General features: G+C 46.3%; 1 protein-coding gene across 3 annotated transcripts in view; it reads left to right on the forward strand.

The window, feature by feature from the left end:
- The window catches only part of pdlim7 (PDZ and LIM domain 7), a 99,894-nt gene that overhangs the window by 18,205 nt on the left and 57,922 nt on the right, over positions 1–23,767 (forward strand). For all 3 annotated transcript variants that reach the window (XM_055927866.1, XM_055927868.1, XM_055927867.1), the window contains exon 3: positions 16,313–16,464. In XM_055927866.1, the coding sequence (XP_055783841.1) occupies positions 16,313–16,464 (152 nt within the window). The remainder of the gene's footprint in view (positions 1–16,312; positions 16,465–23,767) is intronic.

The following is a 23,767-nucleotide window of genomic DNA, read 5'->3' on the forward strand; positions in this document are numbered from 1 at the left end:
CTAGCCGTGTCTCCTAGACCAGAGCTGTGCTGTACGGATTAGCTAGCCGTGTCTCCTAGACCAGAGCTGTGATGTAAGGAGTAGCTAGCCGTGTCTCCTAGACCAGAGCTGTGCTGTACGGAGTAGCTAGCCGTGTCTCCTAGACCAGAGCTGTGATGTAAGGAGTAGCTAGCCGTGTCTCCTAGACCAGAGCTGTGATGTAAGGAGTAGCTAGCCGTGTCTCCTAGACCAGAGCTGTGATGTAAGGAGTAGCTAGCCGTGTCTCCTAGACCAGAGCTGTGCTGTACGGAGTAGCTAGCCGTGTCTCGTAGACCAGAGCTGTGCTGTAAGGAGTAGCTAGCCGTGTCTCCTAGACCAGAGGAGTAGCTAGCCGTGTCTCCTAGACCAGAGGAGTAGCTAGCCGTGTCTCCTAGACCAGAGGAGTAGCTAGCCGTGTCTCCTAGACCAGAGCTGTGCTGTAAGGAGTAGCTAGCCGTGTCTCCTAGACCAGAGCTGTACTGTACGGAGTAGCTAGCCGTGTCTCCTAGACCAGAGGAGTAGCTAGCCGTGTCTCCTAGACCAGAGGAGTAGCTAGCCGTGTCTCCTAGACCAGAGCTGTACTGTACGGAGTAGCTAGCCGTGTCTCCTAGACCAGAGGAGTAGCTAGCCGTGTATCCTAGACCAGAGGAGTAGCTAGCCGTGTCTCCTAGACCAGAGCTGTACTGTACGGAGTAGCTAGCCGTGTCTCCTAGACCAGAGGAGTAGCTAGCCGTGTCTCCTAGACCAGAGGAGTAGCTAGCCGTGTCTCCTAGACCAGAGCTGTACTGTACGGAGTAGCTAGCCGTGTCTCCTAGACCAGAGGAGTAGCTAGCCGTGTCTCCTAGACCAGAGGAGTAGCTAGCCGTGTCTCCTAGACCAGAGGTGTGAGGAGTAGCTAGCCGTGTCTCCTAGACCAGAGGTGTGAGGAGTAGCTAGCCGTGTCTCCTAGACCAGAGGTGTGAGGAGTAGCTAGCCGTGTCTCCTAGACCAGAGGTGTAAGGAGTAGCTAGCCGTGTCTCCTAGACCAGAGCTGTAAGGAGTAGCTAGCCGTGTCTCCTAGACCAGAGCTGTGCTGTAGGGAGTAGCTAGCCGTGTCTCCTAGACCAGAGCTGTAAGGAGTAGCTAGCCGTGTCTCCTAGACCAGAGCTGTGCTGTACGGAGTAGCTGGCCGTGTCTCCTAGACCAGAGCTGTGCTGTAGGGAGTAGCTAGCCGTGTCTCCTAGACCAGAGGAGTAGCTAGCCGTGTCTCCTAGACCAGAGCGGTGCTGTAGGGAGTAGCTAGCCGTGTCTCCTAGACCAGAGCTGTGCTGTAGGGAGTAGCTAGCCGTGTCTCCTAGACCAGAGCTGTAAGGAGTAGCTAGCCGTGTCTCCTAGACCAGAGCTGTGCTGTACGGAGTAGCTGGCCGTGTCTCCTAGACCAGAGCTGTGCTGTAGGGAGTAGCTAGCCGTGTCTCCTAGACCAGAGCTCAGCCCTGAACATCTTGGATTCAGGGGTAGGCATAGTAAATGTAAATCCAGGGGAACTCCAATTAGTATGATATGTTACATTTACTATGGTATGTATTATTTGTGGATGTCCATCATCCATTTTGAAAGATATGTTACGAATTGTAATTCGTACAATATGTTCCGAATTTGCAAAACGTATGACATGTTACAAATTCAAATTTGTTTGTGGTTGGGGTAGTGGTAGACTGGTAGACCTCTCCTTTAATAAAACACAGCAGGTTGAAAGGTACTGGTAGACCTCTCCTTTAATAAAACACAGCAGGTTGAAAGGTACTGGTAGACCTCTCCTTTAATAAAACACAGCAGGTTGAAAGGTACTGGTAGACCTCTCCTTTAATAAAACACAGCAGGTTGAAAGGTACTGGTAGACCTCTCCTTTAATAAAACACAGCAGGTTGAAAGGTACTGGTAGACCTCTCCTTTAATAAAACACAGCAGGTTGAAAGGTACTGGTCGACTTCTCCTTTATTAAAACACAGTAGGTTGAAAGGTACTGGTCGACCTCTCCTTTAATAAAACACAGTAGGTTGAAAGGTACTGGGATACCTCTCCTTTAATAAAACACAGCAGGTTGAAAGGTACTGGGATACCTCTCCTTTAATAAAACACAGCAGGTTGAAAGGTACTGGGATACCTCTCCTTTAATAAAACACAGCAGGTTGAAAGGTACTGGTCGACCTCTCCTTTAATAAAACACAGCAGGTTGAAAGGTACTGGTAGAACTCTCCTTTAATAAAACACAGCAGGTTGAAAGGTACTGGGAGACCTCTCCTTTAATTAAACACAGCAGGTTGAAAGGTACTGGGAGACCTCTCCTTTATTAAAACACAGCAGGTTGAAAGGTACTGGGAGACCTCTCCTTTAATAAAACACAGCAGGTTGAAAGGTACTGGTCGCCCTCTCCTTTAATAAAACACAGCAGGTTGAAAGGTACTGGTAGACCTCTCCTTTAATAAAACACAGCAGGTTGAAAGGTACTGGGAGACCTCTCCTTTAATAAAACACAGCAGGTTGAAAGGTACTGGTAGACCTCTCCTTTAATAAAACACAGCAGGTTGAAAGGTACTGGTAGACCTCTCCTTTAATTAAACACAGCAGGTTGAAAGGTACTGGTAGACCTCTCCTTTAATAAAACACAGCAGGTTGAAAGGTACTGGGAGACCTCTCCTTTAATTAAACACAGCAGGTTGAAAGGTACTGGTAGACCTCTCCTTTAATAAAACACAGCAGGTTGAAAGGTACTGGTAGACCTCTCCTTTAATAAAACACAGCAGGTTGAAAGGTACTGGTAGACCTCTCCTTTAATAAAACACAGCAGGTTGAAAGGTACTGGTAGACCTCTCCTTTAATAAAACACAGCAGGTTGAAAGGTACTGGTAGACCTCTCCTTTAATAAAACACAGCAGGTTGAAAGGTACTGGGAGACCTCTCCTTTAATAAAACACAGCAGGTTGAAAGGTACTGGGAGACCTCTCCTTTAATAAAACACAGCAGGTTGAAAGGTACTGGTAGACCTCTCCTTTAATAAAACACAGCAGGTTGAAAGGTACTGGTAGACCTCTCCTTTAATAAAACACAGCAGGTTGAAAGGTACTGGGAGACCTCTCCTTTAATAAAACACAGCAGGTTGAAAGGTACTGGTAGACCTCTCCTTTAATAAAACACAGCAGGTTGAAAGGTACTGGGAGACCTCTCCTTTAATTAAACACAGCAGGTTGAAAGGTACTGGTAGACCTCTCCTTTAATAAAACACAGCAGGTTGAAAGGTACTGGTAGACCTCTCCTTTAATAAAACACAGCAGGTTGAAAGGTACTGGTAGACCTCTCCTTTAATAAAACACAGCAGGTTGAAAGGTACTGGTAGACCTCTCCTTTAATAAAACACAGCAGGTTGAAAGGTACTGGTAGACCTCTCCTTTAATAAAACACAGCAGGTTGAAAGGTACTGGTAGACCTCTCCTTTAAAATACTATAGTTCATACCAAGAGCACAGAGGAAGCTGTTTAACTTTATGTCATGTTTTACTGTTCACTGTAATTACTCAGGAAAAGATTACTTTTTAAAGAGACATTTTGAAATGATCTAGGTTGACTTTCGTTGATCAGAGTGAGTCATGTATTTTATAAATGGTTTCACTGATTTTCCGTTGTTTTAATAGAAGACTCAACGATACACCATCTTGCTGATAAGATGCAGCTGTTTCTGACCCCTTTTATGCTCGTCATGAACGTTCTTAAAAGCAGTCTTTTTATTACAAATGGCAGATCATATGAGACCATGTGATTTAATTTGTGTGTGTGGTATGGTTTGATGTGTAGCAGGGTTTGTTGTCTCCTCTCCTAGTCTCCTTCCTTCCTAGTATTGACTAACTGTGGTGGGGTATGTTCCTTCCTTCCTTCCTTCCTTCTTTCCTTCCTTCCTAGTATTGACTAACTGTGGTGGGGTATGTTGGTTCCTTCCTTCCTTCCTTCCTTCCTTCCTTCCTTCCTTCCTTCCTAGTATTGACTAACTGTGGTGGGGTATGTTCCTTCCTTCCTTCCTTCCTTCTTTCCTTCCTTCCTAGTATTGACTAACTGTGGTGGGGTATGTTGGTTCCTTCCTTCCTTCCTTCCTTCCTTCCTAGTATTGACTAACTGTGGTGGGGTATGTTCCTTCCTTCCTTCCTTCCTTCCTTCTTTCCTTCCTTCCTTCCTTCCTAGTATTGACTAACTGTGGTGGGGTATGTTGGTTCCTTCCTTCCTTCCTTCCTTCTTTCCTTCCTTCCTTCCTTCCTAGTATTGACTAACTGTGGTGGGGTATGTTGGTTCCTTCCTTCCTTCCTTCCTTCTTTCCTTCCTTCCTTCCTTCCTAGTATTGACTAACTGTGGTGGGGTATGTTCCTTCCTTCCTTCCTTCCTTCCTTCCTTCCTTCCTTCCTTCCTAGTATTGACTAACTGTGGTGGGGTATGTTGGTTCCTTCCTTCCTTCCTTCCTTCCTTCCTTCCTTCCTTCCTAGTATTGACTAACTGTGGTGGGGTATGTTCCTTCCTTCCTTCCTTCTTTCCTTCCTTCCTTCCTTCCTTCCTAGTATTGACTAACTGTGGTGGGGTATGTTGGTTCCTTCCTTCCTTCCTTCCTTCCTTCCTTCCTTCCTTCCTAGTATTGACTAACTGTGGTGGGGTATGTTGGTTCCTTCCTTCCTTCCTTCCTTCCTAGTATTGACTAACTGTGGTGGGGTATGTTGGTTCCTTCCTTCCTTCCTTCCTTCCTAGTATTGACTAACTGTGGTGAGGTGCAGTGGCTCCTTCCTTCCCCCTTTCTTGTCTAAAGGCCTGAGCACAGCATTTTACTATGGCTTGAATCCCAAATGGCACCCTATTCCCTATATAGTGCACTACTTTAGACCAGAGCCCTATTCCCTATATAGTGCACTACTTTAGACCAGGGCCCTATTCCCTATATTGTACACTACTTTAGACCAGGGCCCTATTCCCTATATAGTGCACTACTTTAGACCAGAGCCCTATTCCCTATATAGTGCACTACTTTAGACCAGAGCCCTATTCCCTATATAGTGCACTACTTTAGACCAGGGCCCTATAAGGAATAAGGTGCCATTTGGGACGTACCGCCTTCCTTCTGAAGTACAGGAACAGCTGTGGTCTAAACCTGAACCACCGACACAGGTGCTGATGTCCATCACTGGCCGGACACACACACACACACACACACACACACACACACACACACACACACACACACACACACACACACACACACACACACGCACACACACCTACTCTGCTGCCTCTAACTCTCTACCGTTTCACTCATTCTTACTAATCACGCTGTATCTCTCACCGCTCACTATAACCTGCTCTGCTAGGCCTTACTGTCTCTACTGGTTTCTATTATAACCTGCTCTGCTAGGCCTTACTGTTTCTATTATTACCTGCTCTGCTAGGCCTTACTGTCTCTACTGGTTTCTATTATAACCTGCTCTGCTAGGCCTTACTGTCTCTACTGGTTTCTATTATAACCTGCTCTGCTAGGCTTTACTGTCTCTACTGGTTTCTATTATAACCTGCTCTGCTAGGCCTTACAGTCTCTACTGGTTTCTATTATAACCTGCTCTGCTAGGTTTTACTGTCTCTACTGGTTTCTATTATAACCTGCTCTGCTAGGCCTTACAGTCTCTACTGGTTTCTATTATAACCTGCTCTGCTAGGTTTTACTGTCTCTACTGGTTTCTATTATAACCTGCCCTGCTAGGCTTTACTGTCTCTACTGGTTTCTATTATAACCTGCTCTGCTAGGCCTTACTGTCTCTACTGGTTTTTATTATAACCTGCTCTGCTAGGCCTTACTGTTTCTACTGGTTTCTATTATAACCTGCTCTGCTAGGCTTTACTGTCTCTACTGGTTTCTATTATAACCTGCTCTGCTAGGCCTTACTGTCTCTACTGGTTTCTATTATAATCTGCTCTGCTAGGCCTTACTGTCTCTACTGGTTTCTATTATAATCTGCTCTGCTAGGCCTTACTGTCTCTCTACTGGTTTCTATTATAACCTGCTCTGCTAGGCCTTACTGTTTCTACTGGTTTCTATTATAACCTGCTCTGCTAGGCCTTACTGTCTCTACTGGTTTCTATTATAATCTGCTCTGCTAGGCCTTACTGTCTCTACTGGTTTCTATTATAACCTGCTCTGCTAGGCCTTACTGTCTCTACTGGTTTCTATTATAATCTGCTCTGCTAGGCCTTACTGTCTCTACTGGTTTCTATTATAACCTGCTCTGCTAGGCTTTACTGTCTCTACTGGTTTCTATTATAACCTGCTCTGCTAGGCCTTACTGTCTCTACTGGTTTCTATTATAACCTGCTCTGCTAGGCCTTACTCTCTCTACTGGTTTCTATTATAACCTGCTCTGCTAGGCCTTAATGTCTCTCTCTACTGGTTTCTATTATAACCTGCTCTGCTAGGCCTTACTGTCTCTACTGGTTTCTATTATAATCTGCTCTGCTAGGCCTTACTGTCTCTACTGGTTTCTATTATAACCTGCTCTGCTAGGCTTTACTGTCTCTACTGGTTTCTATTATAACCTGCTCTGCTAGGCCTTACTGTCTCTCTCTACTGGTTTCTATTATAACCTGCTCTGCTAGGCCTTACTGTCTCTCTCTACTGGTTTCTATTATAACCTGCTCTACTAGGCCTTACTGTCTCTCTCTACTGGTTTCTATTATAACCTGCTCTGCTAGGCCTTACTGTCTCTCTCTACTGGTTTCTATTATAACCTGCTCTGCTAGGCCTTAATGTCTCTCTCTACTGGTTTCTATTATAACCTGCTCTGCTAGGCCTTACTGTCTCTACTGGTTTCTATTATAACCGCTCTGCTAGGCTTTACTGTTTCTACTGGTTTCTATTATAACCTGCTCTGCTAGGCCTTACTGTCTCTCTCTACTGGTTTCTATTATAACCTGCTCTGCTAGGCCTTACTCTCTCTCTCTACTGGTTTCTATTATAACCTGCTCTGCTAGGCCTTAATGTCTCTCTCTACTGGTTTCTATTATAACCTGCTCTGCTAGGCCTTACTGTCTCTACTGGTTTCTATTATAACCTGTTCTGATAGGCCTTACTGTCTCTACTGGTTTCTATTATAACCTGCTCTGCTAGGCCTTACTGTCTCTACTGGTTTCTATTATAATCTGCTCTGCTAGGCCTTACTGTCTCTCTCTACTGGTTTCTATTATAACCTGCTCTACTAGGCCTTACTGTCTCTACTGGTTTCTATTATAACCTGCTCTGCTAGGCCTTACTGTCTCTACTGGTTTCTATTATAACCTGCTCTGCTAGGCCTTACTGTCTCTACTGGTTTCTATTTTAACCTGCTCTGCTAGGCCTTACTGTCTCTCTCTACTGGTTTCTATTATTACCTGCTCTGATAGGCCTTACTGTCTTTCTACTGGTTTCTATTATAACCTGCTCTGCTAGGCCTTACTGTCTCTCTCTACTAGTTTCTGTTATAACCTGCTCTGCTAGGCCTTACTGTCTCTACTGGTTTCTATTATAACCGCTCTGCTAGGCTTTACTGTTTCTACTGGTTTCTATTATAACCTGCTCTGCTAGGCCTTACTGTCTCTCTCTACTGGTTTCTATTATAACCTGCTCTGCTAGGCCTTACTGTCTCTCTCTACTGGTTTCTATTATAACCTGCTCTGATAGGCCTTACTGTCTTTCTACTGGTTTCTATTATAACCTGCTCTGCTAGGCCTTACTGTCTCTACTGGTTTCTATTATAACCTGTTCTGCTAGGCCTTACTGTCTCTACTGGTTTCTATTATAATCTGTTCTGCTAGGCCTTACTGTTTCTACTGGTTTCTATTATAATCTGCTCTGCTAGGCTTTACTGTCTCTCTCTACTGGTTTCTATTATAATCTGTTCTGCTAGGCCTTACTGTCTCTACTGGTTTCTATTATAACCTGCTCTGCTAGGCCTTACTGTCTCTACTGGTTTCTATTATAATCTGCTCTGCTAGTCTTTACTGTTTCTGCTGGTTTCTATTATAACCTGCTCTGCTAGGCCTTACTGTCTACTGGTTTCTATTATAACCTGATCTGCTAGGCCTTACTGTCTCTACTGGTTCCTATTATTACCTGCTCTGCTAGGCCTTACTGTTTCTACTGGTTTCTATTATTACCTGCTCTGCTAGGCCTTACTGTCTCTACTGGTTTCTATTATAACCTGCTCTGCTAGGCCTTACGGTCTCTACTGGTTTCTATTATAACCTGCTCTGCTAGGCCTTACTGTTTCTGCTGGTTTCTATTATAACCTGCTCTGCTAGGCCTTACTGTCTCTCTACTGGTTTCTATTATAACCTGTTCTGCTAGGCCTTACTGTCTCTACTGGTTCCTATTATTACCTGCTCTGCTAGGCCTTACTGTTTCTACTGGTTTCTATTATTACCTGCTCTGCTAGGCCTTACTGTCTCTACTGGTTTCTATTATAACCTGCTCTGCTAGGCCTTACTGTCTTTACTGGTTTCTATTATAATCTGCTCTGCTAGGCCTCACTGTCTCTACTGGTTTCTATTATAATCTGCTCTGCTAGGCCTCACTGTCTCTACTGGTTTCTATTATAATCTGCGCTCTGCTAGGCCATGCTGTTGCTCTCTGTCTCTCAGCCCATGCCGCCTCAGAATACCAGTCACCTGAGGGCCGACATGTGGTGTTGTTTTTCTCTGTAACAGATGCAGAGAAGCTGTAACAACACCTTTTTAGTTATATCTTTAATTGTTTCCAGCCTAGGTAGATCATAGGTGATTAACTTGATGTTAAGTCGTTTTTCATGAGGAATATATTTAATGTTCTTTTATTTTGATGTTTTTGACGTATTTATTCCCCCCCCCCCCTGAAAACAAACCAAATCAGATGCTTTTTTTCAACAAGCTGCCTGACTGCAGAATTTTATCCACGTTCTTCTAACGTCAGCGTTACTCCTACATCTGTGTGTCGTCCCGTTTCCAAGTTAAGGATTACATTTTTAGACACTCATTCTGAAGGGTTAAGGTTTGGGATAGAGTTAAAATAGAAACCAGTGTCCACGACTGGGAGCGAACACATAACCTTCTGATCCACAACCTCCCGGAGAGTCGCGGGATGACCCGGAGAGTCGCGGGATGACCCGGAGAGTCGCGGGATGACCCGGAGAGTCGCGGGATGACCCGGAGAGTCGCGGGATGACCCGGAGAGTCGCGGGATGACCCGGAGAGTCGCGGGATTACCCAAACCTACCTGATGGTAATAGCTCTCAATGTTGCCCCTAGTGGCTGTTTTTGAGGGCATTTCTCAACGTCCTCAAGACCATGGATAGACGTCCAATTTTAACATCAATCTTGAACGACCTGCCCCCCCTTCTAGTTCTCTACAGTCAAGGGAAGGTGAAGTTAAACCACAAGGGAACTGTATCCTCCGATACAGGGCTAGACTTTCTCAGTCTGTTTTAATGTGCTGAATCAAGTCAGTTCGAATCGTATAGCTTCAGTGGAACACGACAGAAACCAAAAGATTTAGGGTCTAGAATCCTCTGATCATTCATGAGCCGATAGTCTAAAGGGATCAATAACAGGATAGGACGGGGTAATCGATGTCTACACAGACCAGGGTCTGCATCCCAAATCAGACCATAATCCCCATGTAGTGTACTACTGTTGACCAGGGCTCTATGGACCATCATAGTCCCCATGTAGTGTACTACTGTTGACCAGGGCTCTATGGACCATCATAGTCCCCATGTAGTGTACTACTGTTGACCAGGGCTCTATGGACCATCATAGTCCCCATGTAGTGTACTACTGTTGACCAGGGCTCTATGGACCATCATAGTCCCCATGTAGTGTACTACTGTTGACCAGGGCTCTATGGACCATCATAGTCCCCATGTAGTGTACTACTGTTGACTAGGGCTCTATTTGGGACTCAGACGATGTCTACATGACAGAAATCAGTATTCCAGCCGAGGTTCAGCCGTGTGATGTTCGGCCGTGTGATGTTCGGCCGTGTGATGTTCGGCCGTGTGATGTTCGGCCGTGTGATGTTCGGCCGTGTGATGTTCGGCCGTGTGATGTTCGGCCGTGTGATGTTCGGCCGTGTGATGCTCAGCCTTGCTTTGGCTTTCTCCCGCTCGCTCTCCTTTTTTTTTGTGTGTGTGTGTGTGTGATCTGATGTTGAACACTTTGTACTCTCAGTGATCTGAGACTTTGACACATTTCGTTAAGCCTCCGGGAACAAGGCTGAGTAAGGCCCTTACTAAACACATTCTGGCGTCTCGTCTCTCTTCATACCATCTCCGACATGTGTATTAACAGCCTCTGTGGATGTCTTAATTAAGTTTTTTTTTTAAGGACACTTTAGTGCGTTCCAAGTGGCACCCTATTCACTATATAGTGCACTTTGTTTGACCAGAGCCCTGTGCGTAGAGGGTGCCATTGGGGACCCGGCTGCAGCAGGCCTGGCAGGGAAGGGACTCAGAGGGCACGTGTGGTTTAAGGTTCATGTATGCAGTCTGTTCCCTACAGAATGTGATGTGGCTGTAACTCATGTCTGTTGTCAGGAATGATCCAATTTATCTACATGACATCGTTGAAAAAAATCATTGACGCTAGTATAATCCTATCCTGTACTGCTACACTTAGGTGACCCGTGGTGCCTTGTCGGACTGCTAGTTAATATCAGCTAGTTAGTTAGGTGACCTGTGGTGCCTTGTCGGACTGCTAGTTAATATCAGCTAGTTAGTTAGGTGACCTGTGGTGCCTTGTCGGACTGCTAGTTAATGTCAGTTAGGTGACCTGTGGTGCCTTGTCGGACTGCTAGTTAATATCAGCTAGTTAGTTAGGTGACCTGTGGTGCCTTGTCGGACTGCTAGTTAATATCAGCTAGTTAGTTAGGTAACCTGTGGTGCCTTGTCGGACTGCTAGTTAATGTCAGTTAGGTGACCTGTGGTGCCTTGTCGGACTGCTAGTTAATGTCAGTTAGGTGACCTGTGGTGCCTTGTCAGACTGCTAGTTAATATCAGCTAGTCAGTTAGATGACCTGTGATGCCTTGTCGGACTGCTAGTTAATATCAGCTAGTTAGTTAGGTGACCTGTGGTGCCTTGTCGGACTGCTAGTTAATATCAGCTAGTTAGTTAGGTGACCTGTGGTGCCTTGTCGGACTGCTAGTTAATATCAGCTAGTTAGTTAGATGACCTGTGGTGCCTTGTCGGACTGCTAGTTAATGTCAGTTAGGTGACCTGTGGTGCCGTGCCAGACTGCTAGTTAATATCAGCTAGTCAGTTAGATGACCTGTGATGCCGTGTCGGACTGCTAGTTAATATAATTTAGTCAGCCCCACATTACATTACATCATTTTGCAAATTGTTTCATCTTTACTCATTAATTTTATACAATAATTAGATGCAAACCTCATAACTGATGCACCTGTATAAACAGAGTTATGGTAATGTGGCTGTATTGTCTTTCATGAGGTCACAAACACGAAACAAAACGGACCGGGTCGTAGCTGGCTTCTTCAACCAACCGTTTACACGTTCTTCAAAATAGGAATATTGTTCAATTCTCAAATTCTGGGATGCAGGAAGAGCGGATGGTCAGGGAGAGCGGATGGCCAGGGAGAGCGGATGGCCAGGGAGAGCGGATGGCCAGGGAGAGCGGATGGCCAGGGAGAGCGGATGGCCAGGGAGAGCGGATGGCCAGGGAGAGCGGATGGCCAGGGAGAGCGGATGGCCAGGGAGAGCGGATGGCCAGGGAGAGCGGATGGCCAGGGAGAGCGGATGGCCAGGGAGAGCGGATGGCCAGGGAGAGCGGATGGCCAGGGAGAGCGCATGGCCAGGGAGAGCGCATGGTCAGGGAGAGCGGATGGCCAGGGAGAGCGGATGGCCAGGGAGAGCGGATGGCCAGGGAGAGCGGATGGCCAGGGAGAGCGGATGGCCAGGGAGAGAGGAGTCTCTGCATGGAATTTAGGATGTGGGCGTAACAGGAGGGTGGGGGGTTGTTCACATCTCAGCTAGCCAATTCACTGAAAGAGCGTCACGACAGTCCTTTAGGTGCCTTTTGGCAAACTCCAAGCGGGTTGTCACGTGTCTTTTACTGAGGGGTTGCTTCAGTCCTCCCACTCTACCATAAAGGACTGATTTGGTGGAGTGCTGCAGAGAGTGTTGTGCTTCTAGAATGTTCTCCCATCTCCACAGAGGAACTCTGGAGTTCTGGAACTCAGGCAGAGTGACTATAGTGTTCTTGGTCACCTCCCTGACCAAGGCCCTTCTCCCCCGATTGCTCAGTTTGGCCGGGCGGCCAGCTCTAGGAAGAGTCTTGGTGGTTCCAAACTTCTTCCATTTAAGACTGATGGAGGCCACTGTGTTCTTGGGGACCTTCAATGCTGCAGACATTTTTTGGTACCCTTCCCCATATCTGTGCCTCGACACAATCCTGTCTCGGAGCTCTACGGACAATTCCTTCGACCTCATGGCTTGGTTTTTGCTCTGACATGCACTGTCAACTGTGAGACTTTATATAGACAGGTGTGTGCCTTTCCAAATCATATCAAATCAATTGAATTTACCACCAGGTGTACTCTAACCAAGTTGTAGAAACATCTCAAGGATGATCAATGGAAACAGGATGCACCTGTTTCGAGTCTCATAGCAAAGGCTCTGAATACTTATGTAAAAAAGGTATTTCTGTTTTTGCAAAAATGTCTGAACCTGTTTTTGCTTTCTTATTATGGGGTATTGTGATGTCATTATGGGGTATTGTGATGTCATTATGGGGTATTGTGATGTCATTATGGGGTATTGTGATGTCATTATGGGGTATCGTGTGTAGATTAATGACAACATGTATTTGATCAATTTCAGAATAAGGCTGTAACGTAACAATGTGGAAAAAGGGAAGGGTTCTGAATACTTGCTGAATGCCATTATATAATATTTATATATTTAATAAATAAATATATTATATTATTATTTATTTCGCATTCAGTTGTGCAACTAACTCGTTATTCCCTTTCCCCTAATATATAATCTACGGTAACAGATGAATCGTGATGCTAGCTCATATCACGTACAGCAGGGATGGGCAACTTTGATGGGGGTGGGGGGGCCCCAAAAAACTGATCTCATAATGAGGGGCCTCAGTGGCTCGTGGGTCTTTTCAGCAACCCCCTCTCGTGACAGCGATGAGAACAAATGGACATTTTAAAGTTAAAGATTTTATACAGTGCATTCGGAAAGTATTGACTTTTTCCACATTTTGTTACGTTACAGCCTTATTCTAAAATGGATCAAATAAAATGATTCAATCAATCTAAACACAATACAACATAATGACAAAGCGAAAACTGGTTTTTAGAAGTGTTTGCCTATTTATTAAAAATGAACAGATACCTTTTTATATTTACATAAGTTTTCAGACCCTTTGCTATGAGACAGGAAATTGAGCTCAGCTGCATCCTGTTTCCATTGATCATCCTTGAGATGGTTCTACAGGTCCTCAGGCCTACAAAAGGCACCAGTTGCCCATCCCTGATGTACATTTACAGATGAGTCGTGCTGCTAGTTAGTATCATATACATCCCATAGGGCGGCGCACAATTGGTCCAGAGTCGTCCAGGTTTGGTCATTGTGAATAAGAATTTGTTCTTAACTGACTTGCCTAGTTAAATAAAGGTAAAATTGCACCCTATTCGGGGCCCATTGAGTTCTGGTCTAAAGTAGCGCACTATTGGTAGCGCACTATTGTAGGGAATAGGGTACCCTTTGGGGCGGAGCCTCTGTCTGTCTCTGTGTTTGTCTGTGTCTGTCTGTCTCTGTGTTTCTGTCTCTCTGTGTCTCTGTCTGTGTGTGTCGCTGTCTCTCTGTCTCTCTCTCTGTGTCTCTGTCTGTCTGTGTCGCTGTCTCTGTGTCTGTGTCTCTCTCTCTCTCTCTCTGTCTCTGTCTCTGTCTCTGTCTCTCTCTCTCTCTGTATTGTCCTGTCGGGAGTTGAACTTCACTCCAAAGCTTCGGTCCACATCTGTAGTGGATCATAAGCAGTGATGTCATAGTGCTCATTAGACTCTAGATTAGAGTGTCCTCGTTGTGGTGTGGGGAACCATCTGGCTGAACACACACATATATACATACATACACACACACACACACACACACACACACAGAGAGGGAGAGAACTTGTCAGACACAGAGTCCTTAGGTTCCCTCTACCACTCATTAGCCTGTGATAACAGACCCAAACATGAATCCTCTTGATGGCTTTGTGTATGTATATTTAGTCAATACAGTGTTAGAAGGCCCTCTGGGGTCTGCTAACTACTGTTAAGAGCAAGACAGGACGCATCTGTTGATTGGCGTGAACATACTAGGCCCTAGAATGTTTCAGTGTGCACTTTCATCTCTCTGATCCTGTTCTTAACCAATATATTCCCTTTCACTAGATATCCTCCTAGTCTTCCCTCTAGATCAGCCATGTTACTGACTAGATGTCTTCCCTCTAGATCAGCCCTGTTACTGACTAGATATCCTCCTAGTCTTCCCTCTAGATCAGCCCTGTTACTGACTAGATATCCTCCTAGTCTTCCCTCTAGATCAGCCCTGTTACTGACTAGATATCCTCCTGGTCTTCCCCTCTAGATCAGCCCTGTTACTGACTAGATATCCTCCTAGTCTTCCCTCTAGATCAGCCCTGTTACTGACTAGATATCCTCCTAGTCTTCCCTCTAGATCAGCCCTGTTACTGACTAGATATCCTCCTGGTCTTCCCTCTAGATCAGCCATGTTACTGACTAGATATCCTCCTGGTCTTCCCTCTAGATCAGCCCTGTTACTGACTAGATATCCTCCTAGTCTTCCCTCTAGATCAGCCCTGTTACTGACTAGATATCCTCCTAGTCTTCCCTCTAGATCAGCCCTGTTACTGACTAGATATCCTCCTAGTCTTCCCTCTAGATCAGCCCTGTTACTGACTAGATATCCTCCTAGTCTTTCCTCTAGATCAGCCATGTTACTGACTAGATATCCTCCTGGTCTTCCCTCTAGATCAGCCCTGTTACTGACTAGATATCCTCCTAGTCTTCCCTCTAGATCAGCCATGTTACTGACTAGATATCCTCCTGGTCTTCCCTCTAGATCAGCCCTGTTACTGACTAGATATCCTCCTAGTCTTCCCTTTAGATCAGCCCTGTTACTGACTAGATATCCTCCTAGTCTTCTCTTTAGATCAGCCCTGTTACTGACTAGATATCCTCCTAGTCTTCCCTCTAGATCAGCCCTGTTACTGACTAGATATCCTCCTAGTCTTCCCTCTAGATCAGCCCTGTTACTGACTAGATATCCTCCTAGTCTTCCCTCTAGATCAGCCCTGTTACTGACTAGATATCCTCCTAGTCTTCCCTCGATCAGCCCTGTTACTGACTAGATATCCTCCTAGTCTTCCCCTCTAGATCAGCCCTGTTACTGACTAGATATCCTCCTAGTCTTCCCTCTAGATCAGCCATGTTACTGACTAGATATCCTCCTAGTCTTCCCTCTAGATCAGCCCTGTTACTGACTAGATATCCTCCTAGTCTTCCCTCTAGATCAGCCCTGTTACTGACTAGATATCCTCCTAGTCTTCCCTCTAGATCAGCCCTGTTACTGACTAGATATCCTCCTAGTCTTCCCCTCTAGATCAGCCCTGTTACTGACTAGATATCCTCCTGGTCTTCCCTCTAGATCAGCCCTGTTACTGACTATATATCCTCCTAGTCTTCCTTCTAGATCAGCCCTGTTACTGACTAGATATCCTCCTAGTCTTCGCTCTAGATCAGCCCTGTTACTGACTAGATATCCTCCTAGTCTTCCCTCTAGATCAGCCATGTTACTGACTAGATATCCTCCTAGTCTTCCCCTCTAGATCAGCCCTGTTACTGACTAGAAATCCTCCTATTCTTCCCTTTAGATCAGCCCTCTTACTGACTCATTAACACAAATTGCTTTGTTGTGTATCAGTTATAGTAGGTTAGCTTCAGAACAATACCATTGACACGTTTGTCTTAGAGACGTATTTGAATAAGCACTGTGTCGGTTTTAACCCTGAAAATATTGAGAGACGCGGCGAGAGGAAATAGTAGGTGATTTATTTTATTTCACATGTACTTATGCAACTATACTGTTGGGTGAAACAGAGGCTGGGTGTTTCACAGGAAATCGTAATGTGTTCTTGTCAGTGGCCGGCTTTAATAGGCCAAAGTTCATATTTCTTTCCCTCTCTCCCTCTACAGCTGACCCCCGGGGGTAAGGCCGCCCAGGCCGGCGTGGGCGTGGGAGACTGGGTGGTGTCCATCGGTGAGACCAACGCAGAAGACATGACCCATGTGGAGGCACAGAACAAGATCAGAGCAGCAGAGGAGTCTCTCACCCTCACCCTCAGCAAGTAAGATAATATAACTAGGCCGTACCCTCTACACTATACTCACCCTCAGCAAGTAAGATAATATAACTAGGCCGTACCCTCTACACTATACTCACCCTCAGCAAGTAAGATAATATAACTAGGCCGTACCCTCTACACTATACTCACCCTCAGCAAGTAAGATAATATAACTAGGCCGTACCCTCTACACTATACTCACCCTCAGCAAGTAAGATAATATAACTAGGCCGTACCCTCTACACTATACTCACCCTCAGCAAGTAAGATAATATAACTAGGCCGTACCCTCTACACTATACTCACCCTCAGCAAGTAAGATAATATAACTAGGCCGTACCCTCTACACTATACTCACCCTCAGCAAGTAAGATAATATAACTAGGCCGTACCCTCTACACTATACTCACCCTCAGCAAGTAAGATAATATAACTAGGCCGTACCCTCTACACTATACTCACCCTCAGCAAGTAAGATAATATAACTAGGCCGTACCCTCTACACTATACTCACCCTCAGCAAGTAAGATAATATAACTAGGCCGTACACTATACTCACCCTCAGCAATATAACTAGACCGTACCCTATACACTATACTCACCCTCAGCAAGTAAGATAATATAACTAGGCCGTCCACTGCGAATAGTCTGGGTAGCCATTTGACTAGATGTTCAGGAGTCTTATGGCTTGGGAGTAGAAGCTGTTTAGAAGCCTCTTGTACCTAGACTTGGCACTCCGGTACCGCTTGCCGTGAGGTAACAGAGAAAACAGTCTGTGACTAGGGTAGCTGGAGTCTTGGGCAATTTTTAGGGCCTTCCTCTGACACCGCCTGGTATAGAGGTCCTGGATGTCAGGAAGCTTAGCCCCAGTGGTGTACTGGGCCGTACGTACTACCATCTGTAGTGCCTTGCGGTCGGAGGCCGAGCAGTTGCCATATCAGGCAGTGATGCAGCCAGTCAGAAAGCTCTCGATGGTGCAGCTGTAGAACATTTTGAGGATCTGAAGACCCATGCCAAATCTTTTCAGTCTCCTGAGGGGGAAATAGGTTTTGTCGTGCCCTCTTCACGACTCTCTTGGTGTGATTGGACCGTGTTCGTTAGAGGAGTGTTTTGAGATGTCTTTCTAATTCTGTTGGAAAATCCATTAAATGAGATTAAAATCACTTCGGTGAATAAATCAAGCGAAGCAAATGTAATTTGACGGACTGGGGTTGGATAACATACCTGCTACCTACCGAGGCATGTGGTATTTACTCCTCCTAGAAACTCCCTACTGAATAACAAAAAAAAAAAACGTTTTATGTCAAGCCAACAGCTAATTTCTAACAGAAATATAAAGACATGGTAACATTTATGTTTGGTTAGAATCTCCTGCATAGATAGATATAGAGGGGTCAAACTAACCAAGCCACCATCAAATCAAGTTTATTTTATATAGCCCTTCGTACATCAGCTAATATCTCGAAGTGCTGTACAGAAACCCAGCCTAAAAACCCCAAACAGCTAGTAATGCAGGTGTAGCACCATCTATCCTGTCCATTTCATCTATTACGTGTCAGCTGCTGTTGCAGCTATTACATTTAACATTTAAGTCATTTAGCAGACGCTCTTATCCAGAGCGACTTACAAATTGGAAAGTTCATACATATTCATCCTGGTCCCCCCCGTGGGGAATGAACCCACAACCCTGGCGTTGCAAGCGCCATGCTCTACCAACTGAGCCACACGGGACCACAGTGAAACAGTATTAAGGTCACACGGACATGGAACCAGTACTGTTAGTGAGGGTGTCTGAACGACCTCTCCTGTAATGGGATCAAGAGGAGATGATTGTGGACTACAGGAAAAGGAGGGCCGAGGGCCATTCTCATCGACGGGGCTGTAGTGGAGCAGGTTGAGAGCTTCAAGATCCTTGGTGTCCACATCACCAACAAACTAACATGGTCCAAGCAGATCAAGACAGTCGTGAAGAGGGCACGACAAAATCTTTTCCCCCTCAGGAGACTGAAAAGATTTGGCATGTGTCCCCAGATCCTCAAAAGGTTTTACAGCTGCACCGTTGAGAGCATCCTGACAGGTTGCATCGCCGCCTGGTATGGCAACTGCTCGGTAAGGCGCTACAGAGGATAGTGCGTACGGCCCAGTACATCACTGGAGCCAAGCTTCCTGCCATCCAGGATCTCTATACCAGGCGGTGTCAAAGGAAGGCCCTAAAAATTTGTCAGACTCCAGCCACCCTACTCATAGACTGTTCTCTCTGCTTCCGCATGGCAAGCGGTACCGGAGCTCCAAGTCGAGGTCCAAAAGCTTCTAAACAGCTTCCTCTACTCCCCAAGCCATAAGACTCCTGAACATCTAATTAAATGGCTACCCAGACTATTTGCATTGACCCCCCCCCTCCCCCCCCTCCTTAACCAACTGCATTGTTGGTAATGGGCTTGTAAGTCAGCATTTCCCAGTAAGGTCTACACCTGTTGTATTCAGTGCATGTGACAAATACAATTTGACGAATTTGATCTGAACTGTAGATAGTGGTGGTACAGTGAGGGACTCTCTGAACTGTAGATAGTGGTGGGACAGTGAGGGAGTCTCTGAACTGTAGATAGTGATGGGACAGTGAGGGAGTCTCTGAACTGTAGATAGTGGTGGGACAGTGAGGGAGTCTCTGAACTGTAGATAGTGGTGGGACAGTGAGGGACTCTCTGAACTGTAGATAGTGGTGGGACAGTGAGGGACTCTCTGAACTGTAGATAGTGGTGGGACAGTGAGGGACTCTCTGAACTGTAGATAGTGGTGGGACAGTGAGGGACTCTCTGAACTGTAGATAGTGGTGGGACAGTGAGGGACTCTCTGAACTGTAGATAGTGGTGGGACAGTGAGGGACTCTCTGAACTGTAGATAGTGGTGGGACAGTGAGGGACTCTCTGAACTGTAGATAGTGGTGGGACAGTGAGGGACTCTCTGAACTGTAGATAGTGGTGGGACAGTGAGGGAGTCTCTGAACTGTAGATAGTGGTGGGACAGTGAGGGACTCTCTGAACTGTAGATAGTGGTGGGAGAGTGAGGGACTCTCTGAACTGTAGATGTCTCTAAATCTAATGAACAAGCTATTGAGTCTGAACACCTACTGTACACACTGACTGACTGTAGGGACCAGTCTGAACACCTACTGTACACACTGACTGACTGTAGGGACCAGTCTCAACACCTACTGTACACACTGACTGACTGTAGGGACCAGTCTGAACACCTACTGTACACACTGACTGACTGTAGGGACCAGTCTGAACACCTACTGCACACACTGACTGACTGTAGGGACCAGTCTGAACACCTACTGCACACACTGACTGACTGTAGGGACCAGTCTGAACACCTACTGCACACACTGACTGACTGTAGGGACCAGTCTGAACACCTACTGCACACACTGACTGACTGTAGGGACCAGTCTGAACACCTACTGTACACACTGACTGACTGTAGGGACCAGTCTGAACACCTACTGTACACACTGACTGACTGTAGGGACCAGTCTGAACACCTACTGTACACACTGACTGACTGTAGGGACCAGTCTGAACACCTACTGTACACACTGACTGACTGTAGGGACCAGTCTGAACACCTACTGTACACACTGACTGACTGTAGGGACCAGTCTGAACACCTACTGTACACACTGACTGACTGTAGGGACCAGTCTGAACACCTACTGTACACACTGACTGACTGTAGGGACCAGTCTGAACACCTACTGTACACACTGACTGACTGTAGGGACCAGTCTGAACACCTACTGTACACACTGACTGACTGTAGGGACCAGTCTGAACACCTACTGTACACACTGACTGACTGTAGGGACCAGTCTGAACACCTACTGTACACACTGACTGACTGTAGGGACCAGTCTGAACACCTACTGTACACACTGACTGACTGTAGGGACCAGTCTGAACACCTACTGTACACACTGACTGACTGTAGGGACCAGTCTGAACACCTACTGTACACACTGACTGACTGACTGTAGGGACTCAGGACTATGGACAACATGAAGTCAGACTAGATACACTGTTAATAAACAAGGCTGTGTCTGACTGGCCTAAAGTAGGGCACTATATAGGGAGTAGAGTGCCATTTCGGACACAATCAAACAGACACCAGATCTACAGTTAGAATGTGAGGTGTGAGTGACTTTAGGAATATGGCTAACTGATATTATGTCCTGAGAACATCAAGAAGGGTTAGAGTGACACCAAACTATTTAGCTTTCCATTCTGACACCGCTCTCTTGCGTTCTCTCTCTCTCTCTCACCCTTGCTCTCTCTCTCTCTCTCTCTCTCTCTCTCTCTCTCTCTCTCTCTCTCTCTCTCTCTCTCTCTCTCTCTCTCTCTCTCTCTCTCTCTCTCTCTCTCTCTCTCTCTCTCTCTCTCTCTCACCCTTGCTCTCTCTATCTCTCTCTCTCTCACCCTTGCTCTCTCTCTTTCTCTTTCTCTCTCGCCCGCCTTCTCTCTTTCTCTCGCCCTTGCTCTTTCTCTCGCCCTTGCTCTTTCTCTCGCCCTTGCTCTTTCTCTCTTTCTCTCGCCCTTGCTCTTTCTCTCGCTCTTTCTCTCTCGCCCTTGCTCTTTCTCTCGCTCTCTTTCTCTCGCCCTCTCTCTTTCTCTCTCTCTCTCTCGCGCCCTTGCTCTTTCTCTCTCTCTCTTTCTCTCGCCCTCTCTCTTTCTCTCTCTCTCTCTCGCGCCCTTGCTCTTTCTCTCTCTCTCTCTCGCGCCCTTGCTCTCTCTCTCTCTCTCTCTCTCGCCTTTGCTCTCGCTTGCCCCCGACACATATGGAAAACTGTGTAGAGCTGAATTGACAGTCTTCCTTCTTGAAGAGGTCACGTAACAGCCTCGACCAAAAGCCTAAAAAAGGAGTGAATCTGAGGAGGGAGACTGTAACTACCTCATCCGTTTGTGAGGGAGAGAGAGAAAGTCATACGTCTGTGATTTAATAGATGAGTAATGAAAACCGACACGTGGTCTGCATCCGAAATAGAACCCTATTCCCTTCAAAGTGCACTCTGGGGCACTGGTCGTAAAGTAGGGCACTGGTCGTAAAGTAGGGCACTGGTCGTAAAGTAGGGCACTGGTCGTAAAGTAGGGCACTGGTCGTAAAGTAGGGCACTGGTCGTAAAGTAGGGCACTGGTCGTAAAGTAGGGCACTGGTCGTAAAGTAGGGCACTGGTCGTAAAGTAGGGCACTGGTCGTAAAGTAGGGCACTGGTCGTAAAGTAGGGCACTGGTCGTAAAGTAGGGCACTGGTCGTAAAGTAGGGCACTGGTCGTAAAGTAGGGCACTGGTCGTAAAGTAGGGCACTATCTGCCTCCCTGGTGGAGCAGCGGTCTAAGGCACTGCATCGCTAGCGGCGTCACTACAGACCCGGGTTTGATCCCAGGCTTTGTCGCAGCCGGCCGCGACCGGAAGACCCATGAGGCGACGCACAATTTGTACACCAACTGGTTACCCAGAATGACCCCAGGCCAGACCTTTACACCAGCTAAGTGGTTACCCAGAATGACCCCAGGCCAGACCTTTACACCAGCTAACTGGTTACCCAGAATGACCCCAGGCCAGACCTTTACACCAGCTGACTGGTTACCCAGAATGACCCCAGGCCAGACCTTTACACCAGCTGACTGGTTACCCAGAATGACCCCAGGCCAGACCTTTACACCAGCTGACTGGTTACCCAGAATGACCCCAAGCCAGACCTTTACACCAGCTAAGTGGTTACCCAGAATGACCCCAGGCCAGACCTTTACACCAGCTAAGTGGTTACCCAGAATGACCCCAGGCCAGACCTTTACACCAGCTAAGTGGTTACCCAGAATGACCCCAGGCCAGACCTTTACACCAGCTAAGTGGTTACCCAGAATGACCCCAGACCTTTACACCAGCTAAGTGGTTACCCAGAATGACCCCAGACCTGTACACCAGCTAACTGGTGACCCAGAATGACCCCAGCCCAGACCTTTACACCAGCTAATTACCCAGAATGACCCCAGGCCAGACCTTTACACTAGCTAACTGGTTACAACATTTTGACTGGCACTTTCTCATCCCATCCTACAAAGGAGAGAGAACTCTCATATATGTTTGCATCATAGTCAGAAGCACTGGTTTTTCCAACAGGTTCTGCATGCTTCTCAAGTTGAGATACGGTACTTGGACTAAGTGGCATAGCTAGGCCAGACATTTTTTTTAAACTCTTTTTAGTTGACCCCAGAATTTTTTGCTTTTTCTTAAAGGACAGGACATTATTTTTTCAACCAGACTAAAGCCTACACAGCTATGTCAATGTAACACATATACCAGCACCTAAAGCCCAACACACGGGGCTGTGTAGCCCAGCACACGGGGCTGTGTAGCCCAGCACACGGGGCTGTGTAGCCCAACACACGGGGCTGTGTAGCCCAGCACACGGGGCTGTGTAGCCCAGCACACGGGGCTGTGTAGCCCAGCACACGGGGCTGTGTAGCCCAGCACACGGGGCTGTGTAGCCCAGCACACGGGGCTGTGTAGCCCAGCACACGGGGCTGTGTAGCCCAGCACACGGGGCTGTGTAGCCCAGCACACGAGGGACAAAGGCTGCTTCTCTTCCAGCATTCACCAAAACAAAACTCATAAAGCTTACAAAATCAAGGAAAAACCCTGAAAAATAATGTATGATGGCTTTAACAAAGACTTCCCAAACAAATAGTACCGCATTGCACTTTAAGAACTGTAGCAACACAGCTGAACCCAATTTGGCACCAGTTACTACCCTTACACGGTGCCCGTGCACAAAACAGGAAGTCCAAACCAAATGCCAACCAAACAAAACGAATTAGGCAAATTTACAAACAACATAGCACCAAAACGACTATATAACCACAATCTCAGATTGGACGAGCCCCCACCGTGTTAGCTGGCTCATAGTTCATAACAACAAAGGGAGACAACACATAACTGAACGTTTTTTATTTATTTAACCTTTATTTAACTAGGCAAGTCAGTTCAGAACAAATTCTTATTTACAATGACGGCCTAGGAACAGTGGGTTAACTGCTTTGTTCAGGGGCAGAACGACAGATTTATACCTTGTCAGCTCGGGGATTCGATCCAGCAACCTTTCAGTACCCAATTACATTTATTAAACTAAATGATAAATACAAAAATGTAACATAAGCTGTGGAAGTCTATATGATCAGTAGTGTGTGGATGAGTGGAGAGTGTTTTCTGTTGTTGTCTGATGTGGCCTGCCTGCCCAGGTGCTCCACATCT

The sequence above is a fragment of the Salvelinus fontinalis genome, chromosome 6 (genome assembly GCF_029448725.1).
Source record: "Salvelinus fontinalis isolate EN_2023a chromosome 6, ASM2944872v1, whole genome shotgun sequence".
NCBI lineage: Eukaryota > Metazoa > Chordata > Actinopteri > Salmoniformes > Salmonidae > Salvelinus > Salvelinus fontinalis.